The sequence below is a fragment of the Rhinopithecus roxellana genome, chromosome 13 (assembly GCF_007565055.1).
Source record: "Rhinopithecus roxellana isolate Shanxi Qingling chromosome 13, ASM756505v1, whole genome shotgun sequence".
NCBI lineage: Eukaryota > Metazoa > Chordata > Mammalia > Primates > Cercopithecidae > Rhinopithecus > Rhinopithecus roxellana.
Window position 1 is genome coordinate 99,640,487 of NC_044561.1, and position 22,120 is coordinate 99,662,606.

Consider the following 22,120-nt stretch of genomic DNA (forward strand, 5'->3'; position numbering starts at 1 on the left):
GGCAGATCACAAGGTCAAGAGATCAAGACCATCCTGGCTAACACGGTGAAACCCCATCTCTACTAAAAATACAAAAAAATTAACCAGGCAAGGTGGCGGGCACCTGTAGTCCCAGCTAGGGAGGCTGAGGCAGGAGAATGGCATGAACCTGGGAGGCAGAGCTTGCAGTGAGCTGAGATCGCGCCACTGCACTCCAGCCTGGGCAACAGAGTGCGACTCTGTCTCGAAAAATATATTGGCCGGGCGTGGTGGCTCACGCCTGTAATCCCAGCACTTTGGGAGGCCGAAGCAGGCAGATCACGAGGTCAGGAGATCGAGACCATCCTGGCTAACACGGTGAAACCTCGTCTCTACTAAAAATACAAAAAATTAGCCAGGTGTGGCGGCAGGCACCTGTATTCCCAGCTACTCGGGAGGCTGAGGCAGGAGAATGGCATGAACCCGGGAAGCAGAGCTTGCAGTGAGCCGATATCACGCCACTGCATTCCAGCCTGGGGGACAGAGCGAGACTCCGTCTCAAAAACAACAACAACAACATATATATATGTGTGTCCAGGCCGGACACGGTGGTTCACACTTGTAATCCCAACTCTTTGGGAGGCTGAGGTGGGAGGATTGCTTGAGCCCAGGAGTCCAATATCAGCCTGGGCAACACAGTGAGACCTCATCTCTCTGAAAAAAAAAAAAAATTAACTGGGCTTGGTGGCACACATGTATAGTCCCAGCTACTTGGGAGGCTGAGGTGGGAGGATTGCTTGAGCCCAAGAGGTTTAGGCTGCAGTGAGCCAAGATTGTGCCACTGTACTCCAGCCTGGGTGACAGAGCAAGACCCTACCTCAAAAAAAAAAAAAAAAAAAAAAAAACGGAAATATTTTTCTGATGTTAATATAGCCACTCCAGCTTCCTTTTGATTGTTTGCATGGTATGTGTATTTCCACCTTTTTCTTTTCTTTTCTTTTCTTTTTTGAGATGGAGTCTCACTCTGCTGCCCAGGCTGGAGTGCAGTGGTACAATCTTGGCTCACTGCAACCTCCACCTCCTGGGTTCAAGCAGTTCTCCTGCCTCAGCCTCCTGAGTAGTTGGGATTACAGGCACCCACCACCACGCCCAGCTAATTTTTGTATTTTTAGTAGAGACAGGGTTTCACCTTATTGGCCAGGCTGGTCTCGAATTCCTGACCTTGTGATCCACCCGCCTTGACCTCCCAAAATGCTGGGATTATAGGCATGAGCCACCGTGCCTGGCCTCCTTTAGTAATTTTCTTAAAGCAGGTCTTCTGGCTATGAATTCTGTTAGTTTGCCTTCATCTGAGAATGTTTTTATTTCACCTTCATTCCTGAAGAATATTCTTTTTTTTTTTTTTTTTTTTTTTGAGACAGGGTCTCACTCTGTTGCCCAGGCTGGAGTGCAGTGGCCGGATCTCAGCTCACTGCAAGCTCTGCCTCCCGGGTTTACGCCATTCTCCCGCCTCAGCCTCCCAAGTAGCTGGGACTACAGGCGCCCGCCACCACGCCCGGCTAGTTTTTTGTATTTTTTTAGTAGAGACGAGGTTTCACCGTATTAGCCAGATGGTCTCAATCTCCTAACCTCGTGATCCGCCCGTCTCGGCCTCCCAAAGTGCTGGGATTACAGGCTTGAGCCACCGCGCCCGGCCAAGAATATTCTTGTATATGGAACTCCAGGTTGACAGTTTTTATGCCTCTTCCTTCTGGCCCACCATGATTTCTGATGAGAAATCAGGTCACTTGAATCATTCATCCCTTATCAGTAATGTATCATTTTCTCTGGCTGCTTTTAAGACTTTTTTCTTTTTCTTTAGTTTTCAGCAATTTATGATACGTCTGGGCATGGATTTATTTGGATTTATCCTATTTGCAGTTTACTCAGCTTCATGAATATATAGGTTTGACTTTTGCCAAGCATGGGAAGTTTTCAGCTATTATTTCTTTAAATGTTTTTTCTGCATTTCACTCTTTCTCTCTCCCAGAACTCCAGTGACACAAATGTTAGACCCTTTGTTGTTGTTACACAAGTCCTTGAGAATTTCTTTTCAGTAATTTTTCTCTGTTGTTCAGACTAATTTCCAATGTTCTGTCTTCTAGTTCACTGATTCTTTCCTCTATCCCCTCCATTCTGCTGTTGAGCCCATCCCTTAAGTTTTTTTATTGTGATTATTCTGTTTTAGTTCTAAAATTTTCATTCAGCTGCACATGATGGCTCACGGCTGTAATCTTAACACTTTGGGAGACCAAGGCAGAAGGATTGCATGAGCTCAGGAGTTCAAGACCAGCCTGGGCAACATGGCGAAACCCCATCTCTACAAAAGAAAATACAAAAATTAGCCAGGTGTGGTGGTGTGCGCCTGTAGTCTCAGCTACTCATGAGATGGGAGGATCGTTTGAGCCTGGGAAGTCGAGGGTATAATGAGCCAATATTGTGCCACTGCAGTCTAGCCAGGGTGACAGAGCAAGACTCTGTCTCAAAAATACATATAAAATAAAATTTTTATTCACTTTGTCCTTATACCCTCTATATCTTTGCTAATAATATCTGTTTTAGCATTTATTTCAAGGGCATTCATGATTGCTCATTTGTGCATTGTTATAAAGACCTTAAACAAAAGACCTTTGTTGTATAATTCTGACATATGTGTCATCTCATTATTGGAGATGATTCATGTGGCAACACCCTGTGGCCCTGCTCTGCCCTGCTTTCTGAAGAAAAAGACTACACAAAGGTAACTCTATTGGAGTGCCCCTTGTGTGGAGTGGCATTAAAGACATTGCTTCCTTATTCTTCTTTCTCCTCACCTCCTCATAGGCTCATCCCCTTCCTTTTGCTGCAGTGAGAAAGTGGCTCTGGCCATTTGAGTTCTGCTTTGTCCCTTTCTTATATAGGAGATTCAACTCCACTTGGTCTTTCTAGGATTATTGATCAGTCTTATAAATCACATTCCTACATTTATTTATTTATTATCTTCATTTATTTATTTATTTTGAGACAACGGTCTTACTCTGTCACCCAGGCTGGAGTGCAGTGGCACAATCTCGGCTTACTGTAACCTCCGCCTCCTGGGTTCAAGCGATTCTCCTGCCTCAACCTCCCAAGTAGCTGGGATTACAGGCATATACCACCATGCTTGGCTCATTTTTTATATTTTTAGTGGAGACAGGGTTTCACCATGTTAGCCAGGCTGGTCACAAACTCCTGACCTCAAGGCAATCCACCCACCTCAGCCTTCCAAAGTGCTAGGATTATAGGCATGAACCACCACGCCCGGCTCCTAAATTTATTTTTGAATCAGTATACAAATACCTGGAGTTTAGCTGAAGTTGGTCACAGATTAAAATTGTTAAAACATCTTTTAAAAATCCAAAGCATTTATAGGGAGCCAACAGTGTGCCAGACCCTCGAGATTTATTTGTCAGACTATAGTCCCTCCCTTCCCTCCAGGAGCACCAATCCCACAGGAGAGAAAGTCATTAGTCAGTGAGACAAGTACAGTCAGTAATGGGGCAAGCACGTGAGCACAGAAGGGCCATAGAAGCTGCCTGCTGTACTTCAGTTTGGAACAAGAAAGCCAAATTTATCCTGAGTGGCAAAACCATCTTTAAGTTGCTATACTAGCTCTCAAGGATTCCAGCCTTAAATGACATCTCTGAACCAGAATTCCTGCCTCTGCAGACGATGTGATATCCTTATAAGTAAGTATTCAAGGAAAGGTATAATAATGAATGCCCACCACCACTGTCACAGAATGATTATCTAAAAAGAAAACTGGACGTGTGCAGTGGCCTCACAGCTGTAATCCCAGCACTTTAGGAGGCTCAGACAGGAGGATCGTTTGAGCCCAGGAGTTCAAGACCAGACTGTGCAACATAGTGAGACCTCTTCTCTACAAAAAATTTTAAAAATTAGCCAGATGTGGTGGTGCATGCCTGTAGTCCCAACTACTCAGGAGGCTGAGGCAGGAGGATCGCTTGAGCTGAGGAGGTCAAGGTTTCAGTGAGCCATGATCATGCCACTGCACTCCAGCCTGGGCAACAGTGTGAGAGGCTGTCTCTAAGATAGATAGATAGATAGATAGATAAGAACCTGTCTCTAAGATAGATAGATAGATAGATAGATAGATAGATAGATAGATAGATAGATAGATAGATAGATAGATAGATGAAAAAAGGCCAGGTACGGTGGCTCATACCTATAATCCCAGCACTTTGGGAGGCTGAGGCGGGCGGATCACGAGGTCAAGAGATTGAGACCATCCTGGTCAACATGGGGAAACCCCGTCTCTACTAAAAATACAAAAAATTAGCTGGGCTTGGTGGTGGGCACCTGTAGTCCCAGCTACTCAGGAGGCTGAGGCAGGAGAATCGGTTGAACCTGGGAGGCAGAGGTTTCAGTGAGCCAAGATCGCGCCACTGCACTCCAGCCTGGCGACAGAGTGAGACTCCATCTCAGTAAATGAATGAATGAATGAATGGGAAAAAAAAAAGGAAAGAACCATTTTGGCTGAATCACCTGAGCTATAGATCATTTTCATTGTGTGACACTGTCTTCCTCTCACCCTGACTCTCCACTCCTTAGTCTGTATCTGAGGTAAATTTATAGACTATGTCAACCACTTGGAAGTTATTAAATCCTACTTGGGCATTTTAGAGATCATACACTCTGTGAGTACTAGAAAATTGTGCCTGTTTCCAACACCCATGCTGTAAAGTCATTTTTACCTAGGACTTGTTTTATTTATGGGTATAATAGTGTGATATACATGGAATCATGTACAAAAGGTGACAAGATTATCAAGATGTCTGCTCCTTCATATAATTAGGAGCAAGGGAACTAACACTTTGACAAATTTAGACAAGGTAAGTATTATTCCCTATTTTGCATTTGCAGATATTGAGGTTTAAGAAAGTTTACTAGCCAGGCACAGTGGTTTGTGCCTATAGTCCTAGCTATTCAGTAGGCTGAAGCAGGAGGATCACTTGCACCCTGGAGTCCAGCCTGGCAACATAGCAAGACCTGTCTCAAAAAAAAAAAAAAAAATGTTAGAGAAAAAAAGAGAAGTTGAATAGAATGGGCAAGTCATCTAGCTTCTGTGTGTAGAAAGGGGATGTTTGCATCTGGAACCATTACATGAGCATAACTCTACTGCCCCCACAGATGTGAAGCTTCTGCTGTTCTCCAAGTTGCAAAAAATTACTTTTGAGTGACTTGACCCAGCTTTCTTCTGCCTTCTGCAGATCCCATTAAGTACCTTTCTGACTTTCAATATGTAAAACAGACAAACTCAAGTATCTATAAACTGACCAATCAGTAAATGTCTATTCTTAGCCTAGCTTCCAACAGGCCTGACATTATCATAGGACTCATTCTTTCACTTAAAAAAAAAAAAAAAAAAAAAAAGACAAGATAGGCCAGGCACAGTGGCTCACACCTGTAATCCCAGCACTTTGGAAGACCAAAGGTGGGCAGATTGCCTGAGCCCAGGAGTTCAAGACCAGCCTTGGTAACATGGTGAAACCCCATCTCTACAAAAAATACAAAAATTAACCAGGAATGGCAGTGCCTGTCATCCCAGCTATTCAGGAGGCTGAACTGGGAGGATCACCTGAGCCTGAGGAGGTCATGGCTGCAGTGAGCCATGATTGTACCACTGTATTCCAGCCTTGGCAACAGAGTGAGATTATTAAGGAAAAAAAAAAAAAAGACAAGAGTGTTGGGGAACACTTCCCAACTCATTTTTAAGAGGTTGGTATTACCCTGATAACAAACCCAGACAAAGATATTACAAAGAAAGAAAATGCCAAAACAGTATCTCTTATGAATATAAGTGTAAAAATCCTCAACAGAATACTAGCAAATCAAATCCTACAGTATATAAAAAAAGATTATATACCATAATCAAATGGAACTTATCCCAGGAATGCAAGGTTGGTTCAACATAAGTAGATCAGTCAATGTGATACACCTTATTAATAGAATAAATGGGGGAAGAAAAGACATGGTCATCTCAGTAGATAACAGTATAAGCCTTTGACAAAACCCAGCTTTCTTTCACGATAAAAGCATTCAATAATTCAATAAACCTAAAAATAGAGGGAACTTCCTCAGCCTGATAAAGGGCATCTGTAAAAAGCCCACAGCTAATATTATACTTAATGGTTGAAGACAAAGTTTTCCTTCTTAGACAAGGAAGAAGGCAGGACTCCTGCTCTTAGCAATTTTATCAACTTGTTACTCGAGGGTCTAGCCAGGGCAGTTAAGAAAAAATAATAAAGGGCGTTCAGATGGGAAAGAAGTAAAACTGTCTATTTGCAGATGACATGACTTTATAAATATTATAGAATACTAAATAAAAAAAAACTGAGAGGCTGAGTGCAGTGGCTCATGCCTGTAATCCCAGCACTTTGGGAGGCCGAGGCGGGCAGATCACCTGAGGTCAAGAGTTCAAGACTAGCCTGGCCAACGTGGTGAAACCCCGACTTTACTAAAATACAAAAATTAGCCAGGCATGATGGTGGGTGCCTGTAATCCCAGCTACTCAGGAGGCTGAGATGGGAGAATCACTTGAACCCAGGAGGCAGCGGTTGCAGTGAGCAGAGATCATGCCATTGCACTGCAGCCTGGGTGACTGAGTGAGACTCTGTCTCAAAAAAAAAAAAAAGAAAAGAACAACAAAAAAAAAACTATGAGAGCTAATAATGAGTTCATCAGGTTTCCTAGATATAAGATCAATATACAAAAACTAGTTAAACCTACACACTAGCAATTAAGAAAATTTCATTTGTGGCCAGGCGTGGTGGCTCACACTTATAATCCCAGCACTTTGGGAGGCTGAGGCGGGCAGATCACCTGAGGTCGGGAGTTCGAGACCAACCTGACCAACATGGAGAAACTCTGTCTCTACTAAAAATACAAAATTAGCTGGGCACTGTGGTGCATGCCTGTAATCCCAGCTACTCAGGAGGCTGAGGCAGGAGAATCGCTTGAACCCAGGAGGCAGAGGTTGTGGTGAGCTGAGATCACACCATTGCACTCCAGCATGGGCAACGAGCAAAACTCCATCTCAAAAAAAAAAAAAAATTTTCATTTGTAATAGCATCAAAAATAGTAAGATACCTAGGAATAAATTTAACAACAGAAGCCCAGATTTATATGCTGAAAACTATAAAACATTGAAAAGATAATAAAACCTAAATAAATGGGATGACATCCCATGTTCATTGGTTAGAAAATATTGGTAAGCTGGCAGTAGTATCCAAAGTATTTACCAAATCATCTTTTTCAAAATCCCATCTGCCCTTTTTAAGCACAAATTGACAAGCATATGAATTCTAAAATTCACATGGAAATGTAAAAGATCCAGAATAGCCAAAAGAATCTTGAAAAAGAAGAACAGAGTTAGAGAACTCGCACCTCCCAATTTCAAAACGTACTATACAAAGCTACAGTATTTAATACAGCGTGACATAGGTATATTGATAGCTATATAGATCAGTGGAATAGAACTGCAAGTCCAAAAATAAATTCAAACATTTATGGTCAGTTGATTTTCAACAAGGGTGCCAAGACAATTCAGTGGTGCTGGGACAACTGGGTGTCTACATGCAAAAGAATAAATTTAGACATCTACCTTATACTATATACAAAGATTGCTCAAAAGTCAAAGAACTAAATGTATCAGCTAATATTATAAAACACTCAGACATAAACATAGGTGAGCCCAGTGCCATGGCACATGCCTGTAATCCCAGCTCCTTGGGAGGCTGAGGGGGAAGCTCCCTTGAGTCCAGGAATTTGAGACCAGCCTGGGCAACACAGCAAGACTCTGTCTCTAAAAAACAAAAAGGAGAAATAAACATAGATGTATAAATCTTCATAGCCGTGGATTGGGCAGTGGTTCTTAGATATGACATCTAAAGCACAAGCAAGCTAAGAAAAAATAGTTAAACTTCATCAGGCCATCCATGGCTCACTCCTGTAATCCCAACATGTTGGGAGGCCAAGACGAGAAGATTGCTTGAGTGCAGGAGTTCGAGACCAGCCTGGGCAACATAGTGAGGAGACCTTGTCTCTACTTAAAAAAAAAAAAAATTAGCTGGGTGTGGTGGTGTGTGCCTGTAGTCCCAGCTATTTGGGAGTTTGAGGCTTGAGGAGCTGGAGGATTGCTTGAGATAAGGAGATTGAGGCTGCAGTGAGCTATGATGGCACCACTGCACTCCAGCCTGGGTGACAGAGCAAGACTGTCTCAAAAAAAAAAAAATTTAAAAACTTTTGTGCTTCAAAAGACATTATCCTGAAAGTGAAGGCAACCCACAGGGAGAAACTATTCACAAGTCTTATATCTGATAAGGGTCTGGTATTTAAAATGTATTAAGAACTCTTAGAACTCAGTAATAAGCCTGCAAAATAAAAAGGTCTGCAAATATTTTCTCCCAGTCTTTTCATCCTAACGAGTCCTTTGCAGAAAGAAAGTTTTTTAATTTGATCAAGTCCAGTTTATCCATTTTTTCCTTTGATTGCTTTTCTTAGGTTGTGCTTTGGTTGTGCTTAGGTTGTGTTTCTGCTTAGGTTGCGTGTGTTTTTAATGTCTGTGAATGTGCAGTGCTCTAACATCATTTGTTGAAAAGGCTTTCTTTCTGCCATTGAAATGCTTTTTGCACCTTTGTCAAAATTAGTTGGCTCTCTGATAAGGGAGTTCGGTCTAAAATATATAAAGAACTCTTACCACTTAATAATAAAAAGAAAAATAAGCCAACTAATAAATTGACAAAGGATTTAATAGGCATTTCTCCATCAAAGATATGTGGTGGTCAATAAGCACGGTATCATTAGTCATTAAGGAAATGACCCATTTATACCCATTAAGATAACTATAGTAAAAAAGACAAGAATAAGTATTGGTGATGATATGGAGAAATAACAACCCACATGTACTGCTGATAGGAATGTAAAATGGTACAGCCACTTTGGAAATCAGTTTTGTAGCTCCTCAAAAAGGTAAACATAGAGTTACCATATGACGCAGCAATTCTACTTCTTGATACATACCCAAAAGAATGTAAACAGGGACTCAACCAGATACTTGTACACCAGTGTTTATAGCAGCATTGTCCACAATAGCCAAAAGGTAGAAACAACCCAGCTGGCAATCAACAGATAAATGGGTAAACCAAATACATTACATACATACAATGGAATATTATTCAGCCATGAAAATGAATGAAGTACTGATATATGTTACAATGCAGATGAACCTTGAAGACATTATGTTAAGGGAAAGAAGCCAGACACGAAAGATTACATATTGTATGGTTCCATTTATATGAAATGTCCAGAGTAGACAAATCCATCAATAAAGAAAGTAGATTAGTGGTTAGTTGCCAGAGATTGGAGAAAGGGGAGAATGGGGAGTGACTGCCTATGAATATGGGCTTTTCTTGGGGGTGGGGGTGGCATTTGATGCAAATGTTCTGGAATTAGATTGTAAAGATGGCTGCACAAATCTACATCTAAAACTTGCTGAATTGTACTATTACTTAAAGGAGTGAATATTATAGTACATTAATTGTATCTCAATTTTTTAATGGTGATGGGAAGTCACACTAGAGAAACAATCTCATTGAATACTGGAAATGAAAGTTTATTTGCAAAATATGATCTGTAAAGGAAAGTTGTAAAATGAGTTTGGCTCTTGGAACTTCTAGGAAGTCATCTGAGGCTTTTCTTTTTTTGTAATTGCCATTGACTTTGGTCACCTTTAGCATTTAACGTGTCGGAGTTTATCTTGTTTTTTCTCAGGTGGCTATAGTTTTAGGATTTGTTTATTCAGAACGTAATAGCACATTATACCATTAATAGTAACTCCATTTTGGGGCCGGGCACGGTGGCTCATGACTGTAATCCCAGCACTTTGGGAGGCTGAGGCAGGCAGATCACAAGGTCAAGAGATCGAGACCATCCTGGCCAACATGGTGAAAACCCGTCTCTACTAAAAATACAGCTGTGTATGGTTGGCATGCGCCTGTAGTCCCAGCTACTCGAGAGTCTGAGGCAGGAGAATCACTTGAACTCAGGAGGTGGAGATTGCAGTGAGCTGAGATCGCACCACTGCACTCCAGCCTGGCAACAGAGCAAGACTCCGTTTCCAAAAGGAAAAAAAAAAAGAAAGAAACTCCATTTTGGAAAGCTACTAATCTAATTTTGGGTCCTGGAAAAATAAGTGAATAAAAGTAAGCAACTCTCCAACCTCTGCGTCAATAGGATCAGTGCTAAATCTCCAGAGGACAGTCCTGACCCTGTTTCGGAAGGTGGAGCTGAGAGGAAAACTGGCTGTTGAAGGCCAGAGGGCCAATCACACAGTCTAGGAGATGGGAGTATCATTCCATCTTTACATGTGGGAAGCTGAGGCCCAAAAAGATACCACTAGGCTGAAACTGCTGGATTCTTACCTTTACCAAAGCACAGCTTATTCTCAACCTCCCTTCAGAAAACAAAAATGGGCTTGAAAACAGTACTTCCATTATAAAATGTAGACATCAATAAAAACAACTGGCATTGGTAGACCGCCTTACTGTGTCCTTAGCCCTGCCCTCCAAGCTGAGCTGATGACAGCCCTGTGTGGGGTGGGGCAGGTCATGTCCTTATTGTACAAATGAAGGAACAGAGCTCTGTGAGGAATCTTGAGGGCAGAGGCCACACAGCTAGTGTGTCTGAGCCAAGGCCAGCCACCTATCCTGCTCTCCTCCCTCCTCCCCTGCCATCTTGGTAGGGATGCTGCGTCCAACAGAGCACAGTTATCCATTCTCCTCCTGTGAAGATCCTGTCTGTCGTACACACAAGGCCCTGAAAGCTACCTCAGCAAGGATGTTTAAAAACCAACATGGCACTTTTCACTGGGCACCAAGAGCCACGTGTCCTGCCTAGATTATGTTATATAACCTAAGAAGACTGGGTTACGTGTTATAGGTTAAGAAACTAGTGACAGCAAAGCCATCAACAGTCCAGGCTAGAAATGGTGATGGCCTGAACTGGGTTCCTTGGGAATGGACAGGGAAGCAAGTAGGGAGGAAGGAGTTCAACCACTGAGCAGGAGAAAGAAATGGCACAGTAGCACATCAGTGCAACAGACCTGGGTCCCCAGCCAGGCCTGGCCACTCTCCAACTAAATGGCCTCAAGCAACATTATTTTCCTGAGCTTCTGTTTACTCGTCTGTAAAATGGGTCAGTGTGGCGACACGTGGTATCCACGGGCCCTGGTGAATGCCCAGGAAACAGTGTTGGAACCCAGTCCCTGGGTACGAAGGCAAAGGCCTCTCTCCAAGCCATGGAGACTAATCATCGCCTGAGAGCAGTCCTGGCACATGTTCAAGAGTTAACTGAGTGTTCAGTAACTTTTTATATGACAAAGACACTGACAGAAGGACAGTGCCAAAGTGGGAGGCCCCAGGAACTATAAATAGCGTGTTACTGCAAGCTGTACCACAAAAACAGGAGAAAAGATTGCCAGGCCTTCAGCAGTCCCTTTCAGTGAGTGCTTGGGAGCCAGGCTGTGCTGCTGACAAGGTGGAGAACCCAGCGAGCCTCAGTCCTTGGGCATACCAGGAAAGGGACAGCATGTTAAGCTGGCAGATGTGAGAGTAACCCTCCCTCAGTCCCACACTTCTGATGCACTGAAGTAAAAGCAGCTGCCTCTTGCTTTCTGTCTTCTCCCATCTGCACACCTCCTTGAAGATGTGGGACAGGAAGAGCAGGAGACTCATCTATTTGGGCCTGTTTCTTTTCATTCATTCATTCATTCTTTTTTTTTTTTTTTTTTTTTTTTTTTTTTTTTTTAAGATAAGAGTCTCATGAGTCCCTTCAAATGGTTGAGCCTCAGGAGCCTGCACTCTACTTTGTACCTGGGAGGATACTTAACAGACACTTGGCTTCATTTGTGCATTTGTCTTTCAGCTCTGTGCAGTGTGCCTAGAAGACTTCAAGCCTCGAGATGAGTTGGGGATTTGCCCATGTAAGCACGCCTTCCACAGAAAGTGAGTATTGGTATGGAATTATTTAATGGGACCCGAGTTTGAGGCACATCGACCAACTTCTTCTGGGTTTTAGGGCAGTGCCAGACAAGCTTGATGGCTTCATGATTGGTCTGTAATGCAGAAAGCTGACAGCACCCTGCAGGTGGAATGTGTGTGTGTGACATTAGGAGACAGCAGAGTGGTGGAACGTGACCACCACGTCAGGATTATGGGCAGAGAGCCAAATGAGTCTACAGTTGGAGCCCAAGCAATAAACAGCTATTTAGCTGGAACTTTCCAGTGAGAGCCTCCGTCTCCCGAAAACTTATTTAAATCAAAACCATAGTTATTTAAAATCGAAATAAATGAAGTCTGGATATAAATGGTAGTGTGGGGCTCTCTCCTCCCACTTTCTGCAGACATACTAATATTTCTCATTCTCTTATAACTTTTTGTGTTGTATTTGTTAGAAAATTTTATTTTCCTACTTCTTACGTCCCTCTTCAGTGCACTTTGTTCTTGTAAGGAGTCATGGGCAACTGAGGGTATTACATACTATCTGTGGCTTCACACATGGAAGATGGGAGGCTCTAGAAGGAGAAGGGGATTGCTGACCCCTTGGCCTCTCCCCTCTCCTTCCCTTTCTCTTCCCTCTTTCCAGGGGGTGACATCCATTCACCACCTAGTAGGGGAGCTCCTTGGACCATACAGTAGACATTGTCTGGGTGACAGATATGGAGATGTTCAGCAAAACAGCCGTGCCATGAGCATAGGACTGATGTCTTCCCCCTGTGGTGTCTCCTTCTGCAGGTGCCTTATTAAGTGGCTGGAGGTTCGTAAAGTATGTCCCTTGTGCAACATGCCAGTTCTACAGCTGGCCCAGTTGCATAGTAAGCAGGACCGTGGACCCCCTCAGGGGCCCCTTCCTGGGGCAGAGAACATTGTATAGCTTACCACAAGGATCAGACTGTTGCTGGACACAACGTCCGTGTGGAGCCAGGAGGAACACAAGCGGTGTCTGTATTGGCTGCTCTCTACCTAGGACACCAGCTGCCACTTCTTTTGCCTCATGAAGAACTCTTGGGCCAGCCAAGCTGGGAACCTAGGTGTCTGGGTCTTGTGACAACCAAAGCACTTTGACACTACCCCCTGCCAAGAGAAGAGGAGTGGATGAGCCTGCGGGTTTGCCTCAAGAAACTTCATGAGGGTCTCTTACTAACTCCATTACACTCTGTCTCCTGGAGTCTCATCTCCATGTCAAGCAGGAGGGTAAAGAAGGGAACTAAGAGCAGGTCTTTAAAGCCACACCCCCACCTGCGGATGGATGGGTTTCTCTATAGGCCACGCAGGCCTTTGTAGCAGCAAACACTTCCAGCAGCCCTTGAGCCAAGTAAAACCAGCACAACCAGCCGCCAGTGGTCGGTGAGGCAGTGCCGACAAGGCTCATGTTATATTCCTTTGATAAGGCCATCTTGGAACCCAAGGGCTTTGAGTAGCAGTGTCCTTCACCACCCATTTCCCCCTCAGGATTACAACACCTGCTATCAAATCATCTAAGCTGAAAACATTAGATGCGCTTGGAAAGGCCTAGTCAGAAGCCATTTCCTCTCACATTTCCCTCTCCTATGCACCAGTGAGGCCCATCCAGAGCCCCAGCAGTGGGTGGGCCCTGAGTCCACACTGTCCCTGAGTGATCCAGGAGGCTGCCCACATCCCCACATGTGCACTGTGGTTCTAGTGTAGCTGCTATGGGCCCACTGCCACTGCCTCAGGAGGGAGCCACTGTGAACCCCTCGAGTGGCTCCAAAGAGCAGTGGCTTTTTGAGAATGGCCCATACTACTGGCCAAGCTGGATGAAGGGAATGCTGACCCCTTGGCCTCTCCCACTCCTCCTTCCATCTCTTCCGTCTCTTGCCCTATCTCTTTTTCTACTTCAGGAAAAAAAAAAAAAAAATGCTTGTCATTCACTTTTTAACACTTTATCCTAAATAAGGTCCCTGTGTAATTCTGAAGCTGGTGATCCATTTGGAATTGTAAATAATTTCAGGAAGCTCCTGCAGGGCTGTCCACCGTTGGTGTGTGCCTCAGTATTTGGACTTGCGAAAGTGAAAGTGTCTTTATAGGAGAGAAACGCATGCTGCTCTTTAGCTCTTTCTGTCCAACTTTTCTAGAAATGACTCAGAGTCCATTAGGATTTGTGAATATTGTATAAATCAGCTATGGAAAGCAGCAGGTCAGATGGAAAATTCTTTTCCACAGCCCTGCTCTCTGCCTCCCTCCATCTTAGGAGTGCCTGCCTCAATTCCTCGTCAACTGCTTTGCTCCACTCCATCCCATAGATGTGAGTGGGGGAAGTTTTTCATTAGGAATACATTCATTAGGAATTTTCATTAGGAATACATTCTACATTAGGACATGGAGAATGGATGGAGGGAGCTTTGCTACTCTGCTCTTGGCATGACTCCAGGATTTTTTTCTGGAATCCAACCTGTGTCGTCTTAGGAGAAGGAACCTGTCCTTGGCTCAGATGGCTGGGGTCAGATGAGGAGGAAAATTTCCATTAGTCTAGAAAAGTGCTGGACAGAATCCAGTTTGGAAAATTACAAATCCAGTTGGTCAAAAGAGGCCATTTCCTATGTGTGACCTATTCGTGGTATGCCAACTGGACTGCTTCCTACACAGGACAAGGAAAGTGAGGAATATTTTTATATGAAAGCCTTAGCCTGTCTGGCACCCATGGAAAGAACTATGTATGCACTCCCACTTTCACCATCTTTTTGCATTCTCTATTTGTAGCACGATAGAATTGAATGCTGCAAAACACCCCGTTTATAGTGAGCTGTTTTCAGTGACCAATGTCAGAAGGAGGCTTGCTTCTGGACTAGCCTCACTAATTACCAGCAGCCACCATTTTCCATGGAATGGCCTTGGGACAGATGTCACTTCTCTGTTATGGGGCTCTAATAGGAAAGAGAATTTTTTTTTCCCTCAAAGGAGGAATTTCCTATTATCAGTACTGCAAATTATTGCTGCTCACAGCTTTTGCAGGATTCTAGTCTTTCAGTTGCAGCCTTTTTCTGTCCCTGTGCATGAGTACTAACAAAAGACAGCCTCACCAAGTCCGTGTATTTGAACAGAGGCAAGTTAATTCATCCCCCTGTCAGAGCCACAGGCATGTTGAGGGGGTTGACACGTAGCACTGGACCAGGGCGCAAAACCCAGATAGTTCCAGCCGTGAGAGGAAAGCACAAGAATGTCTGCACTCTGCACTTGGCACCATCTTGGGTCTGCTTTGCCCGGATGAGGGACCACTAACAACCTTCTCAGCACATGTGAATGTGGAGTGATTTTAAAATGCATTCATTCTGCTAGGACTGGGCTGGAAGCTGGAACAGTGAGAATACTTTTTCTGCTCGTAGTCATCTCCCTTTCTCAGCGTGACATCCTCCTGCAGCAAGCCTAGTATCACTAACAGTAGTTCCTGCGACTCTTAGCAACACAACCTGAATATTTGCTCCCTGCATCTGGGTCCTCCACCAGGGCGGGCCTGTGCATCTGCATTGCTGTACATGCAAATAGAAGGCTTTTTAATTTACATCCTCCTTTAATTCTGATTAAAATCGCAGGGTTTTTTGTTTGAAAGACAATCCTTTTTTTTTTTTTTAAAGAATGAGTTAGGGACCCCTTTATACTCTCTTGGCTAAACACTCGAACCCCATGGTAAAGTCACCCTTTCCGCATCTGTCTTCAGGAGTTGTTGGGACTTGTTACTGTGTAGATGCGTGGGGATTCTGATCTGCTCTTGGACCACTGGCTGGTATCCTTTGTGTGTTTCTTAAGCAGCTCAAAGATAGAATGTTGCTGGTCTGCTGTGGGTTAGTGGAGCATAACTCAGCCCTAACTGGACTCCATGGGTGGCTGAATCATTAGTAGTTGCTAGGGAGACATTTGAATTCAGCTGGCTTCAGAAGCAGGGAACAAAACCAGCCTGACTTGATTCCTGGTTGGGTCGGTATCAGACACTAGGAAGTTGACATCTGCTTTTCTTTGCCACTTGTGATTTGGTTAGGCCTGTCCCTGGCAGATAAGGTCCTTGGAGCCTGTGCTTGCCTAGCCAGGGAAGGCATGACAGAAATGGCCAAATAGGGGCAAGTGACCTCTGGGAAGGTCTGAGCTGAGGGATACAGGGGACCTCCCACCATTGCCGGATACTCTGTTCTTGACAAGAAGATCCTTTTCCCCAGTGCCAAGCCCCTTGGATCCATCAGCAGAATAGCCTCGGGCCTTGTCCTTTTCACAACCCCACTTCAAAATCATGTCATCTCCATGGCCTGATCCTGCTCTAAGCTACTTTGAACAAGTAGGAATTATTTTTCTGAGAGGCTTTTTGGGAATTATGAAATCCATCCTGGGCGGTATCCCCAGGGCTCTAGGCAGAGTGCTGAGAGTGATGGAATTGCCTCTTGCCACTCACTAGCCCCAGGCCTTTCTGCAGGTTAGCCTCTGAGTCTCTTTTTCCTCATCTACCACCCAGGTATTGTAATAACACTAATAACACCCCCGCACCTCTTGTGAGGGTTAGCTGGTGCCCAGAGCCTGGTGGGCAGCAGGCCTGGTGTCATGGGGGCTGCTGATGCCACATAACATTATCTGGGTCACATGGGCTCCTCTGCTGTCATGATAGGAATAGAACCTCAGCCAAAAAGCCTCCTGAGCTGTAGGGGCTTTCCCTGAGGCCCAGGTTCACCTGGCCCCTTTCTTCCTTGGTCATCTCTGCCTTTGCCCACAGTGAACTCTGACTTGGTGGTTCAGTGCTGAGTATTCCTTTCTTAATGTTTTGAATAGGTAGTCCATTCACGTGTTTCACAAATCATAAAGTAGTTAAAAGCCTTTCTTGAGTTCCTGATGCCCAGCAAGCTCAGCTCCTCACTCCATGAGTACTTACTCTTAGTTTGTTCCTTGGGTATCCTTCCAGAGATCATTTATGCATGTACACACGTGTATATGTGTGTGTATATAATTTTTCTCCTTTTCTACTCATGCGATACCAGACAAGTGTATTCAAGGAACATTCCTACTAATGTGGGAAGAGCCATCCCAGAAATCAGAATACAAAATGTGAACCCAGAATTGGGGGATGTTTTTGCAATCACATTCCTGTTGAATAAGACATACTTTCATTTTATTGCAACATACTGAAATGTAGTTTTCTATACAAATCAGAATCTGCAGTCCCTCCCTTACCCCAAATGCCCAGCTAATCCAAGAGCACAACCAGATTTTTCTGATTGACTTTCTGTGACAGGGTGCTCAAGATCAGGCTCTGTAGCTGACAGCAGTGGCACAGGCCTCGGGTGCCTGGACAGCTGCTGGTCCCTCCCCGACCTTGGCCAGTTCCAAGTGAGGTCCAGTGGTGATGTGTGGCTACAACTGTTGTGGTCTCTTAGGCAAACTCTTGTGTCTTTGATGCAGGAGTTTGAGCAGCACCAACTGAAGGCTTCTATTTTGTGGGGCAGACATCTACTGAGCAAGCGCACAGTAAGTCTCATGTTTACCTGTGGATATGCCTGAATATCCAGTGTCAGTTCATGAAGCTGCTCCCTTTCCCTCCCAGCTTTTTGTTGTTGAGACAGGGTCTTGTTGTCACCCAGGCTGGAGTGTGGTAGCACCACTGTAGCTCACTGCAGCCTCAACTTCCTGGGTTCAAGTGATCCTCCCGCCTCAGTCTGTAGCGGGGTCTACAGGTGTACACCCTGGCTAATTTTCGTATTTTTTGTAGAGACAGGTCTCAACTCACTACGTTGCCCAGGCCGGCCTCCCCACTCTATGCACACACTTTGAAAAGAAAATGCTTCCGGTCAGGCACGGTGGCTCATGTCTGTAATCCCAACATCCCAGCACTTTGGGAGGCCGAGGCAGGCAGATCATCTGAGATCAGGAGTTCAAGACCAGCCTGGACAATACGGTGAAACCTCCTCTCTACTAAAAATACAAAAATTTGCCCAGCATGGTGACGTGTGCCTGTAATCCCAGCCACTCAGGAGGCTGAGACAGGATAATTCCTTGAACCCAGGAGGCAGAGGTTGCAGTGAGCCGAGGTCACACCACTGCACTCCAGCCTGGGCGACAAGAGCTTTCTTTTGAAACTAGCTGGCGGGCGCGGTGGCTCAAGCCTGTAATCCCAGCACTTTGGGAGGCCGAGACGGGTGGATCACGAGGTCAGGAGATCGAGACCATCCTGGCTAACACGGTGAAACCCTGTCTCTACTAAAAAATACAAAAAACTAGCCGGGCGAGGTGGCGGGCGCCTGTAATCCCAGCTACTGGGGAGGCTGAGGCAGGAGAATGGCGTGAACCTGGGAGGCGGAGTTGGCAGTGAGCTGAGATCCGGCCACTGTGCTCCAGCCTGGGTGACAGAGCCAGACTCTGTCTCAAAAAAAAAAAAAAAAAAGAAACTAGCTTAAAAAAAAAAAAAAAAAAATGCTTCCTACAGAATTTTCCCCTTATCCCTTGTTTTCCATTTGACAATAGAAATTACCCCACTTTTTTTTTTTTTTTTGAGCCGGAGTCTCGCTCTGTCGCCCAGGCTGGAGTGCAGTGGCCGGATCTCAGCTCACTGCAAGCTCTGCCTCCCGGGTTCACGCCATTCTCCTGCCTCAGCCTCCCAAGTAGCTGGGACTACAGGGACCCGCCAACACGTCCGACCTTTTTAGTAGAGACGGGGTTTCACTGTGTTAGCCAGGATGGTTTTGATCTCCTGACCTCGTGATCTGCCCGTCTTGGCCTCCCAAAGTGCTGGGGTTACAGGTGTGAGCCACCGCGCCAGGCCAGTAATTCTTTAAGTTCATTTTTGTCCCCGCTGATGAAAAGAGCTGCTTCCTCCAGGCAGCCCTGGTGGTAGAGGCACAGACTTGTGCCTCGCTTCCCAGCAGCTGCCCAGTGCCTCTCTGTCCACAGCCACCTCCCTGGTGTACCTGCCCCCTACAGCAGCAGCTCAGATCCTCTCTGGATTAAAACTGCAACTGGTGCCCTAACCCAAAACTTGTGAAAAAATTCTTACCACCTCCACCCTTCTGGCACTTGTAGAATCTCTGACCCTGGTGTCTTTTCCTGTAGCTGTTACAGATTTCTTGAGAGGGACGTGTCCAGATTCATGCCTAAATATCCAGTTGATAACTGGAAAATGCTGGGTCATGGTTCTTTGGTAAAGATTAGTAAGGGATCCCCATGTGCTGTGGAATGTGCTTCCATTTGAGTGGGGATATCAGAATAAGACAGGCTTGCTCAGTAAACCTTACTTTGCCAATTCAGCTATAGAGCCCAAATTTGTTACAAGATGCAAAGATGTACTCCACTTTTTGACCAAGCGTCAGCACCTTTGGCTTACCATCCAGTCCCTACTTCTGTGACTGTAAGGGTCCCACCAGTGTCAGCGGACCTGTTTGTGCTTTGAGGGAGCTCTTCTCAGCTCCCTGTGTCAGCCCCAAGCCTGGTGGCTCTGCGTCTCAGGCCCACTGCACATCGTTCCTCTCCATCTGCCCTTCCCTCCCAGGCCCCCACTAGGGCAGGGGAGTCGGGGGAGCAGGTGTGGCAAGTGTTAGGAAGTCCCTTCTGGTGACAGCTGGTCTTCCTAGAGTGTTGCTGGTAACTGTCACCTCTTGGTCTTTTGACATCATTGCCAGGAAAGGAGGCACTTTCGTCTTGTAGTTTGGCCCTCGGGTTTCCTCACTAGGTATTGTGTAACTCTCTCAAAAAAAGGTTTATGAAATGCTGAGCCTCAGGTTTCATAGACGTGTTTGTACACTAAAAATTCTGCAGCAGAATATTTTTAAACATTCGCAGTTTTTTGTAAGCTATATTTTTGTATATTTAATTGCTATTTTAAAATTTTAATGCATTTTGCTAATCACTTTAAAAAAATAAAACATGCATGTAATTGACTCAAACGTGTAAATAAAAACAAATTCTGAAAAATACTTGTGTTGTGCGTATGCCTTTGAACAGGGGGAACATCCATGTGCCACTTAAGCACCTTCAGCAAGACTTGGAAACTCAAGGTGAGTGATTCTATCAGAGCTGGTAACTAGTACTGAGTGATTGTGATGGAAGCTCCTGTCCCCACCTATGGCATGGTGTGCAAGCGGGGGTGGGGTCAGTGGTGAAGAGAGTGCCAGGCCACCACAGCCAGAGAAGAGAGAATCCTGGAATGCAGAGTACAGTGGAGGCTGAAGCCCCCTGGCCTCCCTGAGCTCTACAAACAGCTACAGATAAGCCGTCTTCCACGTGAACACCAGCACCAGGGTGACCTGAAATTTTTTTTTTTTTTGAGAGTCTTGCTGTCACCCGGGCTGGACTGCAGTGGAGCAATCTCCACCTCCCGGGTTCGAGCAATTCTCTGCCTCAGCCTCTTGAGTACCTGGGATTACAGGCACGTACCACCATTCCTGGCTAATTTTTGTATTTTTAGTTGAGATGGGGTTTCACCATGTTGTCCAGGGTGGTCTTGAATTCCTGACCTCAGGTGATCCACCCGCCTTGGCCTCCCAAAGTGCTGGGATTACAGGCATGAGCCATCGCACCTGGCCGAAGTAGCATAACTGAGTCTGTTTCCTCCACAGGCCACACCACCATGAAGAACTGCCCCCACCCCAAGCTCCTAGCTATAGCCCAGGCCTGGAAATAACTAGTGTCAGGAGAAAAAAACTCTCTTCATCTGAAGCCTTCCTGTGGCTGTTGCTGCTCTCACCACCCCTCACTAGGACCTCTCCAAGTCAGCTTCTGCCCTGTGGCTTCCTGGCTTCCATCAAGGCCAGCCACGATCTTGCAAACAAATGTGGGCAACCTCAATTCAGATGCCCAGAGAGCTCCTCTTCCCTCAGTCCCCTAAGCCACAGGCCCCTGGCCGGCCTCTCCCTGAGCAGTCGTTTTCTTTGCAGCTTCTTCCTTCACTGCTCAACTCGCCATTATTTTTCTCACCCTACCTTAGAACTCATGAAATCCCCTTGCTTTGCCCACCTACATGCAGATCATTCTCAGCTCTGTATCTCCAATCCAAATACCCAGTGCTTATCTGGAGTCTCAAAATCAGGTAGTCCGCAAATGAGCCCAGATGCCCTCTTGGTATCTCCCCTCCCTCCCCTGTATCCAGTCACTACTTCCCAACACCAGCCCTCTAAGCATCTTTCCATTCTGGCCATCCACTTCTCCCATCTTAGTTCAGGCCTTCCTTTCTCACCTGGACCATGGTCACAGCCCCCTTCACGGCCACTAGTGGAGGGCAGACTGAAAGGGACAGCTGCTGAGAGAAGACAGGCAAGTGGCAATGGTAACAGCAGAGTTTATGGGCACCTCACAACCTGGAGGTGGTGAGACAACAGTAAGCTGGGACGAGGATGTGGACAATGCTGCATAGAGATCTACAAATGTAGAGAGAAGGCAGTGCCTTGGGGCTGGAGCTCAGAGGCAAGGGGCGGCTGAAGTGTTCCCTGGAAATCAGTCAAGGTGCTGCTGATGACTGCTTGGGGAGACCCAGGACTGCGGCTGAGGACAGCCACAGCTAACTGTCAGCAGAGAATGAGCCAGAACATTAGTAGCCTGGGTGGCAGGACAGGCAAGAGGCCCATGCTGAGGAGAACTGAGACAAGGCTGTGAAATGAATGCCAGATTCAGTGGCAAGGGATTCACTGGTGGCCTACCAAGAATCCTGCTGTGGGCCGGGCACGGGCTCACACCTGTATTCCCAGCACTTTGGGAGGTCAAGGCAGGCGGATCACCTGAGCTCTGGAGTTCGAGGCCAGACTGGCCAACATGGTGAAACCCTATCTCTACTAAAAATATAAAAATCAGCCGGGCATGGTGGTGCATGCCTGTAGTCTCAGCTACTCGGGAGGCTGAGGCAGGAGTAAGGCAGAGGTTGCAGTGAGCCGAGATCGCACCACTGCACTCCAGCCTGGGTGACAGAGCGAGACTCCATCTCAAAAAACAAAAAAACCTGCTGTGGAGTGACAGGGTGTGCTGAGCACAAGGTGGAACATGAGGAAATGGACTGGTTTCTCTAGAGGAGGGGGAGGGCCCATGGAGGAGGAAGCTCAAAGCGAGGCAGA

The 22,120-nt window shown here is 45.6% G+C and overlaps 1 protein-coding gene across 9 annotated transcripts in view; it reads left to right on the forward strand.

The window, feature by feature from the left end:
- RNF24 (ring finger protein 24) overlaps nt 1-16,907 on the forward strand; it is a 108,762-nt gene extending 91,855 nt beyond the window's left edge. For all 9 annotated transcript variants that reach the window (XM_030914194.1, XM_030914198.1, XM_030914195.1 and 6 more), the window contains 2 exons: nt 11,959-12,038; nt 12,828-16,907. In XM_030914194.1, the coding sequence (XP_030770054.1) occupies nt 11,959-12,038; nt 12,828-12,966 (219 nt within the window). In that variant the 3' untranslated portion in view covers nt 12,967-16,907. The remainder of the gene's footprint in view (nt 1-11,958; nt 12,039-12,827) is intronic.
- Nucleotides 16,908-22,120: the final 5,213 nt, after the last annotated feature.